The 20842-nt window shown below is 45.5% G+C and overlaps 1 protein-coding gene across 4 annotated transcripts in view; it reads left to right on the top strand.

Moving 5' to 3' along the window:
• The first annotated feature begins 11014 nt into the window (after positions 1-11014).
• Positions 11015-20842, top strand: part of STEAP1 (STEAP family member 1) — a 30195-nt gene continuing 20367 nt past the window's right edge. Inside the window, exons 1-2 of one of the 4 annotated variants that reach the window (XM_083189361.1) lie at positions 11015-11146; positions 17214-17292. In XM_083189361.1, coding sequence (XP_083045487.1) covers positions 17269-17292 — 24 coding nt within the window. In that variant the 5' untranslated portion in view covers positions 11015-11146; positions 17214-17268. The remainder of the gene's footprint in view (positions 11147-17213; positions 17293-20842) is intronic. The other 3 variants (XM_083189358.1, XM_083189362.1, XM_083189359.1) reach the window with 3 other exon arrangements.

Raw genomic sequence — 20842 nt, 5'->3', positions numbered from 1 at the left:
CTGGACAAAACCATGTGCACTGCAGGGGGCAGATGTAACATGTGCAGATAGAATTAGATTTGGGTGAGTTATTTTGTTTCTGTTGTACTTATTTTTACACTGCAATATAGATCTCACTTTGAAGAAAAACCCCACCCAAATCTAATTTCTCTCTGCACAAGCAGGCCCGGCGACAGGGGGGGGCAAGGGGGACATCTGACCTGGGCCCCAAAGATCAGAGGGGCCCCATGATCATGGGGCACAAAAGGATTCAATTATACTTACGATAATTCCGTTTCTTCTGAACTTCTCCATGGCAGCCATTACTCTGGGTTATTCCCTCTCTCTCCAGGTTTAGACAGGTAGACTTGTAACTCCTCCCACCTAGGGTATATCTCCGCCTCCTCCCCTTCCTCTCCAGTCTTTTGAGTGTCTCTATTCTTAATACCATAGACAGGGAGGGAAACTGTAGGCTGCCATGGAGAAGTTCAGAAGAAACGGAATTATCGTAAGTATAATTGAATCCTTTCTTCCTCACTCTCCATGGCAGCCATTACTCTGGGATGTACCAAAGCATAAAAACAGGGGGGGACTCAATAACGACATAGTCAGGGTGATGCTTAATATATATATTTTGAATAGCTCACAAAACAGCATGTTGTAGCACCACCTTCCCCAAGTGGGTAGGAGATACATTTACATTGTAGTGCTTAGCAAAGGTATGAATGGAGTTCCATGTGGCAGCGGCACAGATGTCCTTAGCTGAGAGATTTGCTCTATTCGCCCAAGAAGTAGATATGGCCCTGGTAGAGTGTGCCCTCAGCTCCTTCGGAATTTCCAGGCCTCCTTCTTTATAGACGAAAGTTATTGCTTCCGTAATCCAGCGGGCTATAGTGATTTTGGAGGCTGCTTCGCCCTTTCTTGACCCTGAATGCAGAACAAATAACTGTTTGGTCTTACGTATCTCTTCTGATCTTTTCAAGTATAAGGAAATTGCCCTGGGCATATCGAGCATGTGCATTCTTCTTTCTTCCTCTGTCTTTGGGTCTGGAAAAAAGGCTGGAAGAATAATTTCCTGATTTATATTAACATTGGAAACGACTTTAGGAAGAAAACTGGGATTTGTTCTCAACAATACTCTGTCATGAAGAATATTGAGGTAGGGTTGTTCTGCCCAAAGAGCCTGTAATTCACTGACCCTACGAGCCGATGTGACCGCTGTGAGGAAGACAACCTTCCATGTCACTAATTTCATATGTGCCTCTTCCAACGGTTCAAACGGTGCTGTCATCATGGCGTTCAGAATAAGATTCAGGTCCCATGGTGCTATGGGTTCCTTGATTCTAGGACGCTGTCTCTTTAGTGCTTGGCCAAATTTTCTGACAAGCGGATCTTCGGACAATCTTATGTCCAATAAGACGGATAAGGCTGAGATTTGCACTCTTAACGTTGATGCCGCCAGACCCTTTGAAAAGCCTTCATACAGGAACTGTAGTACACACGGGACACTGAAGCGTATAACTTCTGGATATGACTTGGCCCATTCAGTAAATTTGTTCCATGTTCTGTAGTAAATTCTTGAGGACACATCCTTCCTTGCCTTCAAAAGGAATTGCGCCACCTGCTGGGATAAACCCTTTTTAACTAGCATCGCCCGTTCAACAACCACGCCGTCAAATTTAGAGTCTGGATGTCTGGATGTAACAGTGGGCCCTGCTGAAGGAGATTGGGAAGGAGAGGCAGTCTCCAATGATGTCCGTCTGACATTCTTAGTACTGTTGGGAACCAACTTCGTCTCGGCCAAAACGGAATTACAACAATCACAGTGACTCTTTCCTCCCTTATTTTCTTCAGTATTCGTGCAATCATCGGGAACGGTGGGAACACATACCCGAGACTGAATCTCCACTTCTGGACAAACGTATCCACACCTTCTGTCCCCAGTACTTGTTTTCTGGACATGAAGCGATTCACTTTCTTGTTGTGGCCCGTCGCCATTAAATCTATCTGCGGATATCCGAACCTTTCCGTGACTTCCAGGAAAACCTCCTGGTTCAGTTCCCATTCGCCCGGAACGACTCTCTTTCTGCTTAGAAGATCCGCCAACTTGTTGTCCTTCCCTGGGACGTGTAACGCAGATATTGAGCTTAGGTTTGATTCCGCCCATGGTATGATATTGGAGATCTCTTCCCATAATCTTACGCTTCTTGTCCCTCCCTGATGGTTGACATAAGCCACCACTGTCATGTTGTCCGATCTTATTCTCACGTGGGTATCTTTGATGGAATCTTGAAAGCACTCTAGTGCTCTCGCCACTGCTCTCATTTCTCTCTGATTCGATGACATCACTCGCTCTTGCTGTGACCACAGGCCCTGACGATTTTCGTCTTGTAGGTGCGCTCCCCATCCAGACGCGCTTGCATCCGTGGTTATTACTTGGTAGTGCAACTGGCTCAGGGATGTGTGTCTTTGCTTTAACTGAGGATCCAACCACCAGTCTAGAGATCTTCTGGACCTTAAAGTTAACCTTACTTTTGACTCCAGCTCTGTTGTTCCTTTTGTGAGAGGCAACATCTCCCTTTGAAGGGTTCTCATATGCCACCTTGCCCATGGGATGACCCCTATGGTTGATGACATCATCCCCAATATTCGGAGCGTTTGTCTCAGAGAAGTTGTCCTTTGTGACTGTAGTATTAGGGCAAGATTTTGAATTCTTCCGCATCGGTCTTCTGACAAATACACTGCGTGGTCTATCGTATCTATCATCACACCTAGAAACTGAATTCTCTGCACCGGCTCCAGTTGGCTCTTTGCTTTGTTTATTAACCAGCCGTGGTCCTTTAATATTTTCATCGTGACTTGTAAAGCTTGTCTTGCTTCTTCTGCTGTTCCTCCGCATATCAATAAATCGTCCAGATAGGACCATATTGCTATTTTTTGTAATCTTATGAACGCGATCAAACTTGTTAGTATCTTTGTAAAGATTCTCGGGGAGGTTGAAAGCCCGAAGGGAAGGCATTTGAACTGCAGATGCTGATTCATAACCTCTAGTCTGAGGAATTTTCGATCTCTCATGGCAATTGGCACGTGGAAATAAGCATCCTTCAGATCTACTGAACACATAAAGTCCATCTGATTTATGCCTAGAAGAATGACTTGCAGAGTGTCCATGTGGAACTTTTTTACTTGGATGTTCAGATTTAGTTCCCTTAGATCCAGAATTGCCCGATAAGCTCCGGAAGCCTTTTTTACCAGAAACCATTTGGAGTAGAAACCTCTTTCCCTTTCCCTGACGGGTACTGGTTCCACGGCTCCTGATTCCAACATTTCCTGAATTATTAGGCTTAATGCTCCTGACTCCTCCGCTGTTGTGGGTACTCTGGATCTTACAAACCTTCCTCTGGTTGGTCTTCTTTGAAATTCGAGGCTGTATCCCTGAGTGAGGATTGACAGAACCCATCTGTCTTGGATAGATTCTCTCCACTTGTGTACAAAATTGGTCAACCTTCCTCCTACTGGGATCTCTACCTCCGTGCCGTAATTGTCAGAATCTTCTGTATCCTCGTCTCGCCGACTGGCGAAATGACTGCCTTGTGGTTCCTGAATTGAATCTTCCATACTGTCTCCCTGGCCTATAACTTTTGGCTTCCTTAAAGTGTTGCCTAGGTGACAGACCACTGAATCTTTGTTTCTTGTCTTGCGGAAGTTTAGCTGACTTCCCACCAGACATTCTGTGTATTATGGAGTCTAGTTTGCTGCCGAATAACAGCTCCCCTTCATAAGGCAAAGTAATAAGACGATTCTTAGAATTGGAATCTGCTGACCAGCTCCGCAACCAGACAGCACGTCTCGCTGCCACACCAGCTGCCATAGTTTTAGCAGAATATTCAACTACGTCCAATGACGCTTCACATAGAAATTCTATTGCTTTCATCATGACGTTCAAATTTTTCAGGAGATACTGTCTAGAAATCTTTTCTTCTATGTCGGTTGTCATATTGGTACCCCAAACCCTCAGGGCTCTCGAGGTTGAAGCCATGGCTACTCCTGCCTTTAATGCTACTGTGGAGGTGTTGTGTACTTTCTTAAGTGCCATCTCAACCTTCTTATCCATACTATCTTTAAGGTTTGCGCCGTCCTCCAACAATATGGTAGTTTTTGAGACAACCTCAGAGACAGCAGCATCAACCTTCGGCACCTTACAATATTTCTCGAACAGCTCATCTTTAAAAGGAAACATCCTTTCAATTCTCTTGAAATTACTGAATTTCTTATCCACATTCTTCCACTGATCAATCATCAAATCCTTTAGCACCTTGTGCACAGGAAAATTTCTCCCTTTAGCCACTCTATCTTCAAACAAGGAATCAGGTGTCTCATCCTCCTTTTCCTTATAATCCATAGCTTTATATATATACTTGAGTAAACTCTCAACCAAATCCAAATTAAATGCTCTTTCTTTCTCAATCACTTCACCCGACTCAGGTTCTGAAGTATCTGTGTCATCTGCGTTAACTACAGGTGAATCAGATTCTGCATCACAGTCCAGGCTAGTTTGAGCCCTGGTTCTTTTGGCTCCTTGCACCTCCCTTAATTCCTCCTTGGTAACCAAGGACTCCTTCATCCATTGCATCAACTGTGCTAGATCCACAGGCTGAGCCTCTGCAGGTTGTCTACACTCCTTGCATAGGTTAATGCCCTTTTCCACAGGGAAAACTTTGTCACATGACATGCAATTATTAGAGGCATGCTTGGTTTTAGCTTTCTTCTTAAGGGGACCTTTAGACACACTATGATAAACAGAAAAAGCCTGTCACTAACTAGACCTTACTCCAATCCAAGTAAAACACAGCACCTCTATGAGGGCTTACCTCTCCACGGCAGATTCTGGCATGGGGGGAGCAACATTGGTCTCTGGATCCATCCTGAACGACAGCAGTGTTGTACTCAGAAAACGAGTAATCACTTAGCCATCTGACACTCCTTTTGTATTCAGCGCCGAGCGCCTGCGCATGCGCAGTATGCGCTTCCGGACGCCGTGCGTCCACTTCCGTCCATGCGGAGAAGTGCTTCTAGCAGACAGTCTCCTCCGGCTGTTAGTATCCCCCTCAGCCGACTGCCGTACGCGTCACTGCCGTACGCGTCACTTCCGTACGCGTCACTTCCGCCGCGTCTGAGACTCGCGTCTCTAAGCCCGGCAGTCTGCCCGCATCTCAGGCTCCATGTTTATCCGCCGGTCACGGCGACATCACTGTGCACGCTCCGTCGGCTTCCAAGGAGAACTCAGTGCAGGACGCTGCCTGATGAGAACCCCATTATCCCCAAATGCCTTCCGTATCAGCTCAGACACGCAGGACTGAATTGCTGCATAGCCTGAGGTAAGCCCTATATAGAACAAACAAACAAACCTATCCTACCTAATCTAACTTAGAGACAGGAAAAAAGACTGGAGAGGAAGGGGAGGAGGCGGAGATATACCCTAGGTGGGAGGAGTTACAAGTCTACCTGTCTAAACCTGGAGAGAGAGGGAATAACCCAGAGTAATGGCTGCCATGGAGAGTGAGGAAAAAAAAGTACTCCGTTTGGTTATTATACTGTCTGCTCCGCTGTCGGCTCGGAACAGACAATAAGCCTATGCACAGCGATCTTCCCTTCCATGCACCCCCCCCCCCCCCCCTTGCAGTGGTGACGGAGGACCAGCCAGGCGGAAAGAGGAAATGACAACTGCTCTTCACAGCGGTGCGCAGGGAAGTAGCTTTTCCCCAAAGCCAGCCGCCGGTGACACGCCCCGGCAGCAACTAGTGGGGAGCATCTACAAAGGGAGCCACAGTAACTGCGCACCCCAAGTGGAGAGCGACGACTGTCAGGAGCCGGCAGCAGATCCTGACTTGCAGGTACAGGGACACGTGTCCGTACCGCGGCGGCAATATACTATTGAACACCACACATTGAAATTGCTGTCCTTAGAAATTATTACTGACAGCTTTGCTTAATCAATGCAATGGTTGGCCCAGCCCTTGGTACAAGCCTTCAATGAGTTGAGTTCCTTTCCAGGCTGTCCCTCCTCTCCAGTCTTCTATCCTCCTCCCTTCTGTGTCCCACCCTCCTCTCATACCTCCTATGACTTTTACTACATACGCTGGGTAAGTTAGGATATTGATTTGAAACCAGTAACCTTTGTTCCCACAAGTCTCCATGTTCTTCTGCTTAACCTGTTCATGCTATTTTCTACTTGTTTTATTTGGTTTACTTTATTATGTTATTTATTTTCAGTTCAATATATGTTTACATTATTGGTTATATTATTGCCTGCTTATGAGGGTTAATCCTGGGATCCACCCTTGATGTACAGTATTTCACAGCCAAAATATTTGCTGTATAGCTTGGTGGTCTATGGGTTTTATGTAATTGTAAGGGGTATTTTTGTGTGTGTGTCATAAAATGTTGCCAGTGGCATAAATAAGTGTGGTAGGGGCATTTTGATGTGTGGCATAATGTGTTATGGGCCATACTGTGTGTAATGGGCCCTAGGTATGTGGCATAATGTGTAATAGGCATAGGCGTGCGCAGCCCATTTTCTTAGGGGGTGCACCATTGGAGGGGCATGTCCATCACCGCCTACTGGGCGTGTCTATCAATGCCCATTGGGCATTAATGCAAACTAAATAGAAGGTAATTTATTTAATGTATATGCACATAAGAATTAATCATTACCCACATAGTAAAAACAGGGACAGTGCGCGCCAAAGGCGCGCTGCAAAAATGTATGCATGCCCATCACACATAATGCCACACACAGTAATGCCCGTTCCACATAATGCCCATTCCACATCATGCCAGGGCTTGAAATATTTTTGTAAAATAGGGAAAGCAGAGACAATATGCACTGAAAATTCACACCACAATGCCTATTACAAGTCACACAACCATCACATAGTAAACCATATGTCATAATGCCCATTTCACGTTATGCCACACACCGTAATGCCCATTACATTTTCTACCAAACACTGTAATGCCCATTGCACATTATGCCACACACTATAATGCCCATTACATATTATGCTACATAAGTGCTGCTTACCTACCTGCTCATTGCTGTGGGTTTCATGCTCGATGCCAGGAGTTGCATGCACTTTCTCAGTCTGTGGTAGTTGTGCGCGGTGATCTGTGCGGGTGGCAGTGGCTTCTCCGTGATCGACAGGCCAGGCGAGAATGGCCTGAGCTGGGCAGGCCTGCCAGGCCTTCTGGAGCTGGCCCCCAGCCGGGCGAATTGACATCAGACCCAGTCGAACACAAATAATAAATTACAGTCTAGTTTGTCCCTTTTTAAATCTTCCCTAAACTGCTGCTGGCTGCCTTGCTCCCTGCAGCCTGGGTCTGGGCGAGTCGGCTGGGGCCTGGACGCCACCTAGGTGCAGTGCGGGCAGCAGAAGAAGAACTGATGAAGTGTGTCTATAGGTGTGCGCACATCTCCCTGCACCACCATTGACCAATCACACTCCGTGGCGCGCCTGCGGCATCACATCACGCAGCGCCGCTGGAGCAGGAGGGGAGGGTCACATCATGAAACACTGTCCCTCCTCCTCCTCCCAGCTCGCGCCGCGGTGGTATGTGTGAATCACCGACAGTGCAGGGGGAGTGTCAACGTCAATTGCAAATTGGCTGGCTGGACGGGCAGCAGGCTGCTGGCGGAAGCTGCTCTCATCGGGTTTTCTTTCTGACCTCGTGGACTGCTAGAAGGTGCTGCAATCGTGTGTGTCTGGGGGTGTGCCAGTCATTAGGAGGTGCCTGTGCACCCCTGGCCCCCCCTGTACGCACGCCTATGGTAATAGGATTTATGGTGTGTGGCATAATGTGTAATGGGCCTTACAGTGTGTGGCATAATGTGTAATGGACCTTACCTTTGTGGCATAATGTGTGATAATGTAAGAGGCATAAATCAGGATTTTTTTCCCTCTGTGGTAGCCAATGTATGGGTGTCTAGGTTGCAAAACTGGGGTACAACGTAGTCTTTTCTTGCAAGGCTACACTCGCTTTTTGGAATGTGTGCCTATGGCAAGAATAAGTTAGATGTGTTAAAATATCGATGAGGAGGGTATGCATTATTAGCTGTTCAACAGGTAGCCAAATTGAAAGTCGTTCTGCAATCTGAAGGTTTCCTACAGAACCAGTATAAACAGAAAAACCACAAGGTAGCACTCCCATTCGGTAAAGCAATACTCAGATATCCACGTACCGGGCCCCAAGATTTCTGTTGCCGGCCCTGTGCACAAGTTACATCTGCCCCATCTGTAGTGCACATGGTTTTGTCCAGCTAAGAAGGAATTTGCCTCTAAAAGTGAACTAGAATAAGGCCCTATGTTACAATAAACAGGTCAACATTATTTATGTCAGCACTGCACTGTCTATACTGAAAGTGTTGATATGGTTCAACATACCGACAGGCACCATGTCACCATACTCAGAATTCGATATCTGATTTCGATATCTGAAGTGTCGATATCTGACATGTCTACATTTTCAGAATGTCAGCGGTTCGGGATAAGCACCACCAGGAAAGCTAGGTTTATGTGATGGAGAGGGGGGGGGGGTGTTAGTCTGTGGAAGGTTAGAGTTTCGGAATTAGACAGCAATACTCATTGCTCCCTGCCCGAATGAGTTCACGGAAGAGATCGTACATAAGGAAGAAGAAGAGGAAGGACTGTAGGTGGTAGGGGAATGCAGAAGCATCCTGGCTGTACACAATGTATTATTGTCATTTATGCAAGCTTCCTTGTACTGTATTACTATTTAATCTTTATGTAACTCTGAAATCAGCAGTCTAATGTAAATTGTATTAATAAATGCTTCCTGGTATTGTGTTATGTGTACGTGTGACACAAGGGGGAACACTGGCATTACCTATACTGATCGGTACACAATGGCTATTTTGCCCTGGTCATCTAGCAGAGAGCATGTAACTGGCCTACAGTACCAAGTGGTAATACTACTGTTCTCATTGTCAGCCATTGTCACTGCAAAAGAACCATTTAGGTTTGAATCGCATTGGTTTATACAGAGGAGGTGCCCTATGATCTACAAATATCCATCTTCAGGAGGAACACCAACTTGTCACTCAGAGGCCATAGACTTAGGAAAATCCGGAATTCCATCTCCAGGTTGTTATCTTCCATCTTCTAGTGACACTGCCTGTTTTTTTTTCCTGTATACTATATACCCTTAGGGTCACCTGCCATCTCTTCCTTTCTTTTTTGCATTTTATGTTTTTGGAAGTGTGTTCCAATAAAGTCTGTGTTTTTAAGAAAATTTGACTCCTCCATTATAAAGATACCTTTATGGGAGTTCCACACACATTGACCGAGTGAGTTTGGGGTACGCGTCACATGGGGTCACATCCCTATAAAGATACCTTTATGCTTTATGAGCTTCATTCTTTCTAAGAACACTGTGCATCTTCAGATTGCAGCACATAAGATCTGAGGATTGACCTCACAACACGCGGGACCGCGCATCCCACTGAAACACCTCACAATGGGGTTTATTCTAGTTCATTCTTTCTGACAAAATCCTTCTTAGATGGACAAAACCATGTGCACTGCAGGGGGGCAGATGTAACATGTGCAGAGAGAATTAGATTTGGGTGAGTTATTTTGTTTCTGTGCAGGGAAAATACTGACTGCATGATTTTACACTTCAATATAGATCTCACTTTGAAAAAAAAAACCACCCAAATCTAATTCTCTCTGCACAAGTTACATCTGCCCCACCCGCAGTGCACATGGTTTTGTCCATCTAAGAAGGATTTTGTCAGAAAGAATGGACTAGAATAACCCCCAATGTGCTCGCAAACACACACACAATGCATCCTACGACTCAATGCAGTAGTGCCTTTGGGCCTGAAATCTTCTGATGTAAGGCCTGCTATAGCAGCCCCAGTATTCTCAACCTATTTCATGCTAGGGATGGAGATCAGAGGCTGATGATTAGCAAGAATTTGTGGGACCCCAGTGTCAGCAGTTCCCTCCAGATGTGGCCCCGATTAGCATCCTCCAATATTCCCAACACAATGGAGATTCCCATCCAATAGCTGTATAACCGAAATTCAGCTGCGGGCACCCAGAAGTGCGCACAATACAGCCACAATGGTTAAACAATACATGGTCACCTCTTGATGACGGCTATGTCCTTGTGCCATGGTGACATCACTTTCCACCACCATCCCCGACACAGGCAAAAGAAGCTTTCTCATTGACACTTTTTGAGTCCTGTCTCAGCTGATGACAGCATGATGGAGGGGGTGTCGACTGAAAGTCTGCTGTGTCTATGGCCCCCATCAGTCCAGTTCCCGAGTTCTGAATGCCCACGGGCCATTCAGTCAGATATAATGGATGACCATCGATAGCTAAAACTATCAATGGTTACCCATCAAATAGTTTACTACTATCGACGGTTGGGTGCAGAATCACCATCGATGGCAACTATCTATAGCGTCTGCACCGATGGCCATCCCTACTCCCAACTGCCCAAGACCCCCACCCCCCACCACGGGATACTACTAGCCCTGGGCGGGATGCGGGAACTTCCCCAAAAAACAGGCCTTTTCCGCAGAAAGCGGGACACTTTGGAGGTATGCTTTTGGTGTCAGCCTATTATTGCCTATCTATCTAGGCACAGTAGATCTATCAACTGCTTACCATGAAAAGAACTCAAAATGCTATTTGTCTCAATGCAACAATATTATTTATCCAGAAAACAAAAAAAAAGGTGACACTGTCTGTCATACAACGTTAGGCACTGCATTCTTGGTACATCCCACTCACTCACACTAATAAAAAGGTTTTGCATCTCCACAACGTTTGGAAAGCTGTAAGCTCCCCACGCCAGATCTTGTATCTGGTGTGTAACAAAACTACTATATAACTTGTTTGTGAGCTGCAGTCGCTACTTCCACGGTGAATCAATATTGAGAGTGACGTCATGTGACGTAAGCCCGTCTTGCCGAGAAGTTTGCGTCATCCCCACGTTGCAGCTGAGCTGTGGGAGTGCCGGGTGGGTGTAATTGGAGGGTGTGTCCTGTAGGAGGCGGTGAGTCCCGGGATCCGTGTGATCAGTAGTGCAGTCGAGTCAGTGCTGTAAGCGCTGTTGTGGCTGCAGCACAAGGTCGGTGAGTAGGGAACTTGTTACTACTTATGTGCAGCATAGTATAGGGTGACATCAGCTTTCTCCTCTTGTATTACACCTAGTAATGATGTCATCATTACTGTAAAGTGTATTACACAGTTATAGAAATGTTTATTGTGTTGAAGTAATGCTGTTGCATTTATTTAGCACTTTAAGTTATGTACTACTCTGTGTTATCCCTTTAAAAGTAGGTGACACTTTTGCTGTTGCTGTGATTGTTTTATTTCTGTGCTGTTATTGTTTATTTCTTTTTTTTTTTTGTTTTTGTTTTTCTATTTGTAATCTGATATTGACTTAAGACCATAGTTGTGCTATTGCTTTGTGCCATAGGTTAGGTAAGAGCAGGTTGTATATAGAAATAGAGTCACTGAGTGAATGGTATGTGCCTGACATGTGCCTGTCCTTCCTGCTGTGAAGAGTAACCAGTCAGTGCAGGTTCCAGCCCGGTCATCCTACTTTCAGAGTTATGAATGAAGCAGACAAGGGATTTCCAGGGACAGTGACATCAGACCTGAGTCGTCTGGCAATCGGCCAGCTGCTGTGGAACTAATAATATATGCATAATCTGCCAGGAGGGATTGTTCCATTAGGTCGACAGTGCCCAGGTCGACAATAAAAAATAAAGAAAAAGGTCAGCATCAAAATGGTCGACACACAAAAGCTTGACATGGCCTTGTTTGTTTTTTTTGTATTCAAAAGGTTTTTAGGGTGTCAACTTTTATCTTGTAGTACATGGATCCCCAAAAAATTTACCACGTTCCCTCGCCATGCTTCAGACGTGGTGCCTCTATGCGTTAAGTATGAAAAGTTCCAAATTTTAAAAATTGTGGAAAACACCTGTTGACCATATGACGTGTCGACCATTATTATGTCGGCCTTTTGACCATGTCGATCTAATGCATGTTACGGAATAGTGGTCGACCTTATTACTGTCAACCTAAAGTCCAGATACCCTGCCAGCCACCATCTAGATAGCTACAGGTGCTCTTGTTGTACTGCTTTCAGATAGCACAATGCAGGGTGGCATCGGGACTTTGAAATGGTTTAGTTCCGGTGTGACCCTGCGTTTTGCTCATTCTGCCCCTTCAGCGATCTGGCAATGTTGGCGGTTCACTGATGTCACGTGGGAGTGGGGTGGATCGGTAGAGTATCATCGGGGGAAGGAGAAGGAGGAGGTAGCGCCTTGGCTACTCCAAGCACTGCCTCCTCCATCAGTGTTCACACTGGACAGCAACAAACCGGTAAGAACCCTTCTTCTTTACCGGTTCGTAAAGCTGGGTTGCTGGACCCGGTAAGCCCTTTCAGATCACACCTATTACCAGGTCAAACTGAACCTGGTAATTAGGTGCGATCTGAAAGGGATATTATTTACATATTGTAGGCATACAGTTTTCATTTGGTGGATTTGCTATTTAGCGTCAAGATCCTAATTTATGCAAATGTTAACATTAAGCCCTAAAAGTGTATGCTCTCTCTGTGACTAACCTATGGGTCGATTCAGAACTTGCCCTGGGCATAAGCACTCACCTAGGGCGGTCTAGCTCCAGAGGGGACAGCACCCGTCTGGGATTACAGTAGACTTTCTGAAAATACACCAGACTCGGGCATCGTATTTCAGTGCTGACGGAGGAGCTAATTGCCCATCGACTGAAAGCTAATTAGGAGCTGCCCCGGCAAGACACATGGCTCCGCCCACTCGCTCCAGCTATTATTAGATAGTACACAATGTAGGGATGACCATCAATGGGAGAAAAAGAAAGCACCAAGCATCAACCGTTGTTAGTTGGCCACTGATCTTTGGCAACTATCCAAGGACGATGGCCATCCCTAACACAGCTGAGAAGGAACAAAAGTTTATACCAGTCCCCTTTCTGTTCAAGTGAGCAGGTAAGCAGTAAGGCCAGCAACAAGAAGATCTGACCCCCTCACGAATTGCCAGCACAAAGGATGCCACTGCTATTGCTACCACCAGCGATACTCTGTGACAGACTTATTAGCGACCACCCTTAATTAACGGGAACAAATCAGCAAGATCCTGATAGCCTGCGGAAACCCACGCAAACATGGGGAGAATATACAAACTCCACACAGTTAGGGCCATGGTGGGAATGGAACCCATGACCTCAGTGCTGTGAGGCAGCAATGCTAACCATTACACCGTCCGTACTGTCCAAACTCATACTTGAGGTAGGAGATTTACAGATACATTTGGGAAAACAAAGTTTCAAATCAGCAAAAAAAACTTTATTTATACCTTACTATGGACTCTAATGCTGCTTTCAGACCGCATAACTGGCTTTGACCCTGTATTTGAAAACGTTTCCAAAAACGGGTCTGCCAGGTAAAGCCCCTTTCACACCGCACCTCTTAAACGGTACATTACCATTTAAGTGCCGATTTTTTGACACTGGCAGACCCGTTTTTGGAAACTTTCCAAATACAGGGTCAAAGCCAGTGCTGCCTTCAGCGCCGCTTCCCTCCCCCCCCCCTCCCCTCCATGCAGCTCCCCCCTCCCCTCCGTGCAGCCGGTACCTGAGTTCGGTTGCAGATCCCGGCAGTAGTAAGGACCGATGCGCTTATAAAAAAAAGCAGCCTCCTGCTGCTTATAAGAAAAGTGACTTTCGGAAAATGGCTGCCCCCACACGAAAGACAGTTTTTTAAAATGGATTTTCCTATGGGGCAGACATTTTCCGAAAGTCACTTTTTTTTATAAGCGCATCGGTCCTTACTACTGCCGGGATCTGCAACCGAACTCAGGTACCAGCTGCACGGAGGGGAGGGGGGGCTGAAGACTGCACTGGGAGATCGGGGGATGTTACCCCGGGAGATCGGGTAATGTTAACGCGCGCGGGGGGGTCGGCGGCGGGCGGCTCCAGTGCTATGAATATTTAATGAGCGCTCATTAAATATTCACTGCGCTGAATTTAGGACCCAGCTCATTGGCTGGGTCCTAAATACCGTTTCAGACCCGATTTTGATCCCAAAATACCGGGTCTGAAACGGGTAGAACCCTTCACTTTAACCGGTTTGAAAAAACGGTATTTTCAAACTGGTTAATTGGATCTGCACCTTCAGACCGCACAGATTACCGTTTAAAAACGGCAATATACCGTTTCCAAAGTGCGGTCTGAAAGGGGCATTAGTCGACAGGGTCAAAAGGTCAACATGAAAAAGGTTGATGTGAGTTTTTTATTTTTTTTTACGAAATGTCGTCCTTTTGACTGTAGACCTAGACATTGTAGATCTAATATACGGTAACCCCGCCGCCATGTGATGTCCGCTGCCTGTCCCAAGGATGCATGGGCACACCTGCATTCGCAGCGTTTCCATGGGCATGCCCCTAAAATGCTGCGCATTCCCCCTGCATCTGCCCCATGCCCGCACCTGTCCTGCCCATCCTGTTACGAATGCCCCAGTGAGTCTGAACCTCGCCAAAGGCAGTTGCTACCAGGGTGTGCACGTGGGCATATTCGCTTGCGCAAACCCACACCATCAGCTTGGGAAGCTAATTCAGAGCTGAGAGATCAGGTGTGAATCGCCCCTTAAATCTCTAGCTAAAGGTACTTGCTAAAGATATGTTATCACCAAAGACAATAGTTCTCATCTCCAGGCCTCATACCCCCAAAGGCCAATGTGACCGGTTGGGGGAAGAATAACGAATCATTGACCTATTAAAAAAAAAAAAAAAAAACTGTAAGCTTTCTCTTCTAGGTGAATACTCCAATCACTAGCTGCGTTTGTGGCTTGTGATTGGTCCAGCCCTCACCTTCCCCACATTGGTTAAAAAATTTTTTTTTGCTGGTACTAATGACCAGCGTAGTACAGCCCTTGGTGCTCCCATCGAGCGCAAGGGGCAACATTCGGGCGATATTGTCATGTGCAGTAATGCAACTTTAAAAATATTTTCCATAGCGGCTTATTGCAGTAGTAGAAATCTTTTATCACCACATCTGACAAACCGTGTGCACGAGAGACTCAGTCGTGGGCAACCGGGTGCCGGTTCAATAAAAAACAAATAAATATATATGTATGTATACGAGAGAGAGAGAGAAACGCAAAAAAGTAATGTAAAAAAAAAAAATAGATTTTGCTAAGAAAAAAAAATTACCCTTTTACAGGCACATGCAGGAGTCCCACTAACCCCAACTGAAATGTCAGTAGGTGTGCTTAATGCAAATGCAATGCAGGTGTGGGGGGGGGGGGGGGGTATGGATCTCCTGTATTTGCATTGCTATGCTTAGCATATTCAATCCTTACTGCAGGCATGTCCAAACTATGGCCCTCCAGCTGTTGTGAAACTACACATCCCAGCATGTCTTGCCACAGTTTTGCTATTAGGGAATGCTAAAACTATGGCAAGGCATGCTGGGATGTGTAGTTTCACAACAGCTGGAGGGCCCCAATTTGAACATGCCTGCTTTACTGAATCAGACCCGTATTAAGTAATATATACAATAGCACTGAGAGAGGGATAGCATGGCTGGGTGGAGCAGGTACTGTATGAGGATCTGAGGGGGTGGGGCATTCCATCAGTTCTGCTGTGGGCGGGGCTATGTAATCTTTGATTTATTTTTGCCCCATTCATATGCTAGTTCTCTCCCTCTTCCCCACTTTATCTCTCCGGCCTGTCTCTCTGCCTCCTATCTGTCTGTGTCTCACCTTGCCCTGTGTCTTTCTCTCACATCTCTTTGCATTCTTTTTGTCCTGTCGCTTCCACTCTTTTCCCCTTTTCCATTTATTTCCTCTGTGTGCTTTTGGCCTCTCCCTGTGTCCTGGATGGGTTGTTTCCTCTATTTAGGCTGTTTTTTTTTTTTTTTTCACCTTGTCTGTATAAGGTAATGGTGTCTTGCTGATTGACTGTCTTGATTTATTATCAAATCCAGATACGCATTTGCTACTTGGGAAGTCTTGGTTCCTGCCATTCACACAAACGACAGCCGTATGAGGGGCTCTGAGGCATGTAAAGAGGCACAAGGGAGCTCTGTGGCATATAAAGGAGCACAAGGCCTATCCATTGGAATATCTGAACCCATTGAACTTGGTTGCAACAATTTAGGGAGGGTATTCAATGTTTCCTGTTATTTCCAGTCTGTGGAAATAACAGGACTTTCAATCCCAGATGTTTTTACCCACGAAACAGCCGGGATTCGCGGCTGAAAAAGCCGAATCTGCATTTGGTGAAATGGATTTCCACAGAAAAAAAAACTTGTCTTTGCAGATCCACCTCTTTTTTCCAATTTTCGGATTGTTTCCAAAGATAAAAAAAAAAAAAAATTAATTGGAAAAATCGTTGAATAGATGGACTGCGAATTCCATCTATTCTGTGCAAAAACGGCCACAATTTTGCCGTATTTCCTCGGATCAGCAATATTGACTACCTCCTTTAAATAGTTATGAGCATATAAAAAAAAAAAAAAACATGTTTTGGTGAAAATAATATAAAAAAATGCTCTCTGTACGGCGGTAACTGGCAGCTGTGTTTACTGTATGGCGGTATTACTGTAATGTCGGGGGTCATTATTGATGCAGTAAAGGATTATGTTTTTGTTGTATTTGAATCTTGAAACACTTGGGCTTTGAACGCCTTTAGGGCAGAGACATTAATCATGTTTTAAAAAGCCTTCCCAGCAAAGGAATATCAAGTGAGATCCAGTAAGGTCGAAGTCATTTCCTCATTTTATTTTTCCTATTTATTTTCATCTGGTCTTTCTGTTTTTAACGCTCTCTCTAGACAGACACCCCCCCCCCCCCCCCCCCCCCCCCCCCCCCGTGCACATAACATGTTAGGACATATACTTGGACACTAAAAAACCAGAGGACAAAAATACGCCTCTGTGAGTTTATTTACTAAGGAAAATACGTTTATTAACATTGCATAATGGCAGCCATTCATAAGGGAAGAGAAGGAGGGTTGTGCAGCTCAGACAGTGTTACTGTTTGCACCGGCCGCAGGACACACGATTTGGGCTACTGCTTCGTGTCTATGGTCATTTAGCAGTCAGAGAGTTTATTTTGTTGTCTGTAACTTTGTGATCTGTCCGTCTCTACAGTATCCCTCCGCCACTGCACTGCTAGAGAGATGGGGCCCTAGGTGAGGAAGGCAACATGGAGGAGGAGACTCAGTTACAGGTGAGTTACACACATGTGCCCACTAAATTCCGGTTTAGGCTCAATGGGGGACACTATTTTAATAATTGTGCTTTATTACTTTTGGGGGGGGAAATGGGCAATCCTACAGATGGAAATAAGCATGCACATTGGGAATACGGTCATATGGTCGAGCTAAAGTTGGACGGCAGTCACTAGTCCGACACCACTAGGTTGACATACTGAAAGGTTGACATGGGTCTAGGTCGACAGGTCATTAGGTCGACACAAGCATTATGTTGACATGGGGGTTTTCACTGTTTTTTTTTAGCCATGTGCCAACGGGCGGTATTTCATGCCCTACCATCCACTAGGGCATAGTGGGAGAATAAAATAGTGTGCCGAGCGTAGTGAGGCACCGAGCCCAAAGCATGGAGAGCACACGCAGTGCACTTTATCCTGTGTCCATGTCGACTGTGTCGACATACGGGTAAAAAAAACCTGTGAAAAACCCAGTGTTGACCTAATGACCTGTTGACCTTGTCCCATGTCGACCTAGGCCCATGTTGACCTTTAAGTATGTCGACCTAATGACTGTCAATCCAACTTTAGGTCAACCATACAATCCACACCCACACATGGGGGGGTTATTCAGACCTAATCACTGGACTGTGAATTTGCAGGCAGTCCGTTTATGGATCTGCACATGCGTAAGGATCATAGTGCACATGCGCCGCGCCACCCAGCTTTTTTTTTTTTTTTTAAATCCGAAATGATTGGCCGGTGATAAAAACCAGACACTTTATCACTTCACTGAGCTTAATAAATCTACTCCAGAAGCTGGAAAATTCGATTTTGATGTTTTCTGTAGATGGAAATATGTTTGCTTAAAAAAAAAATATATATATATATATATTATATATATATATATATATATATATATATATATATATATATATATATATATATATATATATATATATATATATATATATAGCACTTACCCTGCCTTGCAGAGGGAAAGGAGATAGACCAGCACTCAGTTGAATTTGAAAAAACCGTATATTCGCAGCATGGTTACAGCAGTAGTGACAGTGAGGGTATTACAACATCACAGCTGACCCGACAGCTGTTTCGAACTGGATCCTATCCAGTTCTCTTCAAGGGTGTATATATATGGTGATTCATCGCGCCCTACAGGCGCTCTTCACACCGTCGTAGGGGGCTACGCCCCAATAAAATGTGGGCCTTTGGCTGTGTGTAGAGTGTAAGCGTTGTTGCTATAGTGATTGAAAGATAGTGTGTGTGGGTGAATTGTGTTGTGGGGTAGGGGTATGTTGGGTTATGGATGTTGTTGCTGTGGTGTATGTTTAGGTAGGTGTAAAGTGCATGGGTTGGTGGTATAGTGGTGGAAAGAGGGTGGGTGGTATTAATTTTGTATGGAGGGTGGATTGTGGGACCATGAAGGGGTGTTAGTAGTTGTGCTGTAGTTACAATATAGGCAAAAAGGTACCTGTTATCCGTTGGTGGTAGAGTGGGCAGTGTTCTGTTCTTTGGTGCTGGCCTGGTGTCGGCGGACAGGCAGGTTAGAGGGGAGTGGGCGTTTAGTCTCCGCGGCGGCCGGTGGTGGCAGGCATCGGCCACAGTACTATAGTGGCAGGAGGGGGTGCCAGGCAGCGGGAGCAGGGTAAAGGCGCCTGTTCAGGGATGAGCACTGTGATATGGCAGTAGGAGGTAGCGGGCCGCACGGGTCTGCACTGTCTGTGCGGAGCATATGCTGGGGTGGCACGCGGAGTTCCCGCGAGACTTGGATTGTGCTGCCGTAAAAGTGTGTGGGCGCATCGCGAGATCCCGCGAGACTGCCCTGAGCGCAGGTGCCGGGGCAGAGGGAGCGTGTATGTGTTTTAAGTGGGGAATGTAGGTGTGCGGTGTATATTATAGGTGGGCGTTATTGCGGTGTGTAGTGCAGGGGCAATCTCTCATATATTTGGCTACTCTCATATATTTGGCTACTATTTGATGTGCGTCTATAAGGCTGGGTGGGGGGTGGAGTTTCATGTGTGACCCCCGCCCAGCGTTATAGACACACTCTGAGGATGATTGACAGATGTAGCCAAATATATAAGGGATTCCTATATTGCTGCTGTGTTTTTATACTTTTGCAGTTTTTCTCAATCATTCGTATGTTGCAGCCTACATTTGTAACCTGAATCTTGTGTCTTCGTCTATATGTTGCTTTTGTTCTACGTGGAGAGAGGAAGGGAACCAGCTAGGGGTGGGAGAGAACAGGCTTTGTGTTGTGCAGTCAAATGATGCGTCCGGAGATATAAATCCCATTGTTCTTTGTAAGCGCTCGGAATTCTCCGATACATCCGCTAGATCAGTAATAAAGTAGTATATTTATTTCATATTCACCATTCTAGCGCAACAGGTTCTACAATAATAATATACTCTGCCAGAAGCTTATAAACCCAGAAGCCTATGTTCTTCATCTATCTCTATTTTATTATCTCTGTTCTTAATCAGCACCTACAGATAATATCATTATTTGTAAATTGAGAAATCTATTCTCCTCCATGCGAACACAAATAAGTCTATGGCCAAACTAATCAGTGATGACTGTAGAACAAATCTGTACAGGTGGAGCACAGTTTATTGCAGTGTACATTGCACCATGGGTGAGATTTAAAGGTTCGTACACAAGGTGCAATATTTTTAATATCTCTCATTTTGGCCCTTCGCTACGAATGATGCCTGCTCCAGCGGGTGATTATCATGCTGCCACAATAATGGGCCTATTTTAATCTGGAGGCCTGGAGCTGGAGCTCCATCTGCCCCATTGTTAGTCTGACCCTACCTTGGAGTGTCATTGCCTATTATGTGGCAGCATCCGCTTGTTTCTGAGCTTTCAGCAGCCAGTTTCAGGCAGCAACCCCACAGTGCTGGAAGCCCGTAGTACATGTGCGAGGCAACATACCTCCCAACTTCTTTGCTTCATAAATAGGGACACTCGAAAAGGGGGTGGGGTGTATGCAAATGAGGGTGCGGCTTATGCTAATTAGCCGCGGCCTCATTTTCATACGAGAATAGACGCTGTCAGGAAGAAGGGATTTGTGGGTGGTAACCACCCCTTTTATGTGAGTGTCTGGCTTTTCGGGGGAAGTTGTGTTACATCAGCGCTCTGATCCGACCGCTTCTATCGCAGCCACCGTGTAAGTCCTGGGCTAAGCACAGTCTGCGCACACTGAAAATATAATTGGATGGTGAGTGTCTTACTAATAGATTTGCAGCTAATCACTGATCCAGCTAATTTTCAAGAACCATGCTAAGCAATTTGCAGGCTTGCACGGGGCGGGATTTCACCGCAGCGGGCGAGGATTACCTGATTGCAGGGCTCCAAAAAATAGCAGCCCAGCGATCAGTTCTGAATTAGGCCCTATGACAGAGAGAAGTTAAGGAAACAAGAAATCACTGTTTTGTTTACCATTTGGACTATACGAAGAACGGAAATGTTTTACTTTATATTTAATAAAGTGGTGTTTGCATGTTTGGGAGAATGCACGTATGTGTTTTTTTTACTGATAAATATTAT

The sequence above is a fragment of the Crinia signifera genome, chromosome 5 (assembly GCF_055691185.1).
Source record: "Crinia signifera chromosome 5, ASM5569118v1, whole genome shotgun sequence".
NCBI lineage: Eukaryota > Metazoa > Chordata > Amphibia > Anura > Myobatrachidae > Crinia > Crinia signifera.
The sequence above is the reverse complement of the archived record's forward strand: the minus strand, read 5'-3'. Positions and strand labels throughout refer to the sequence as shown.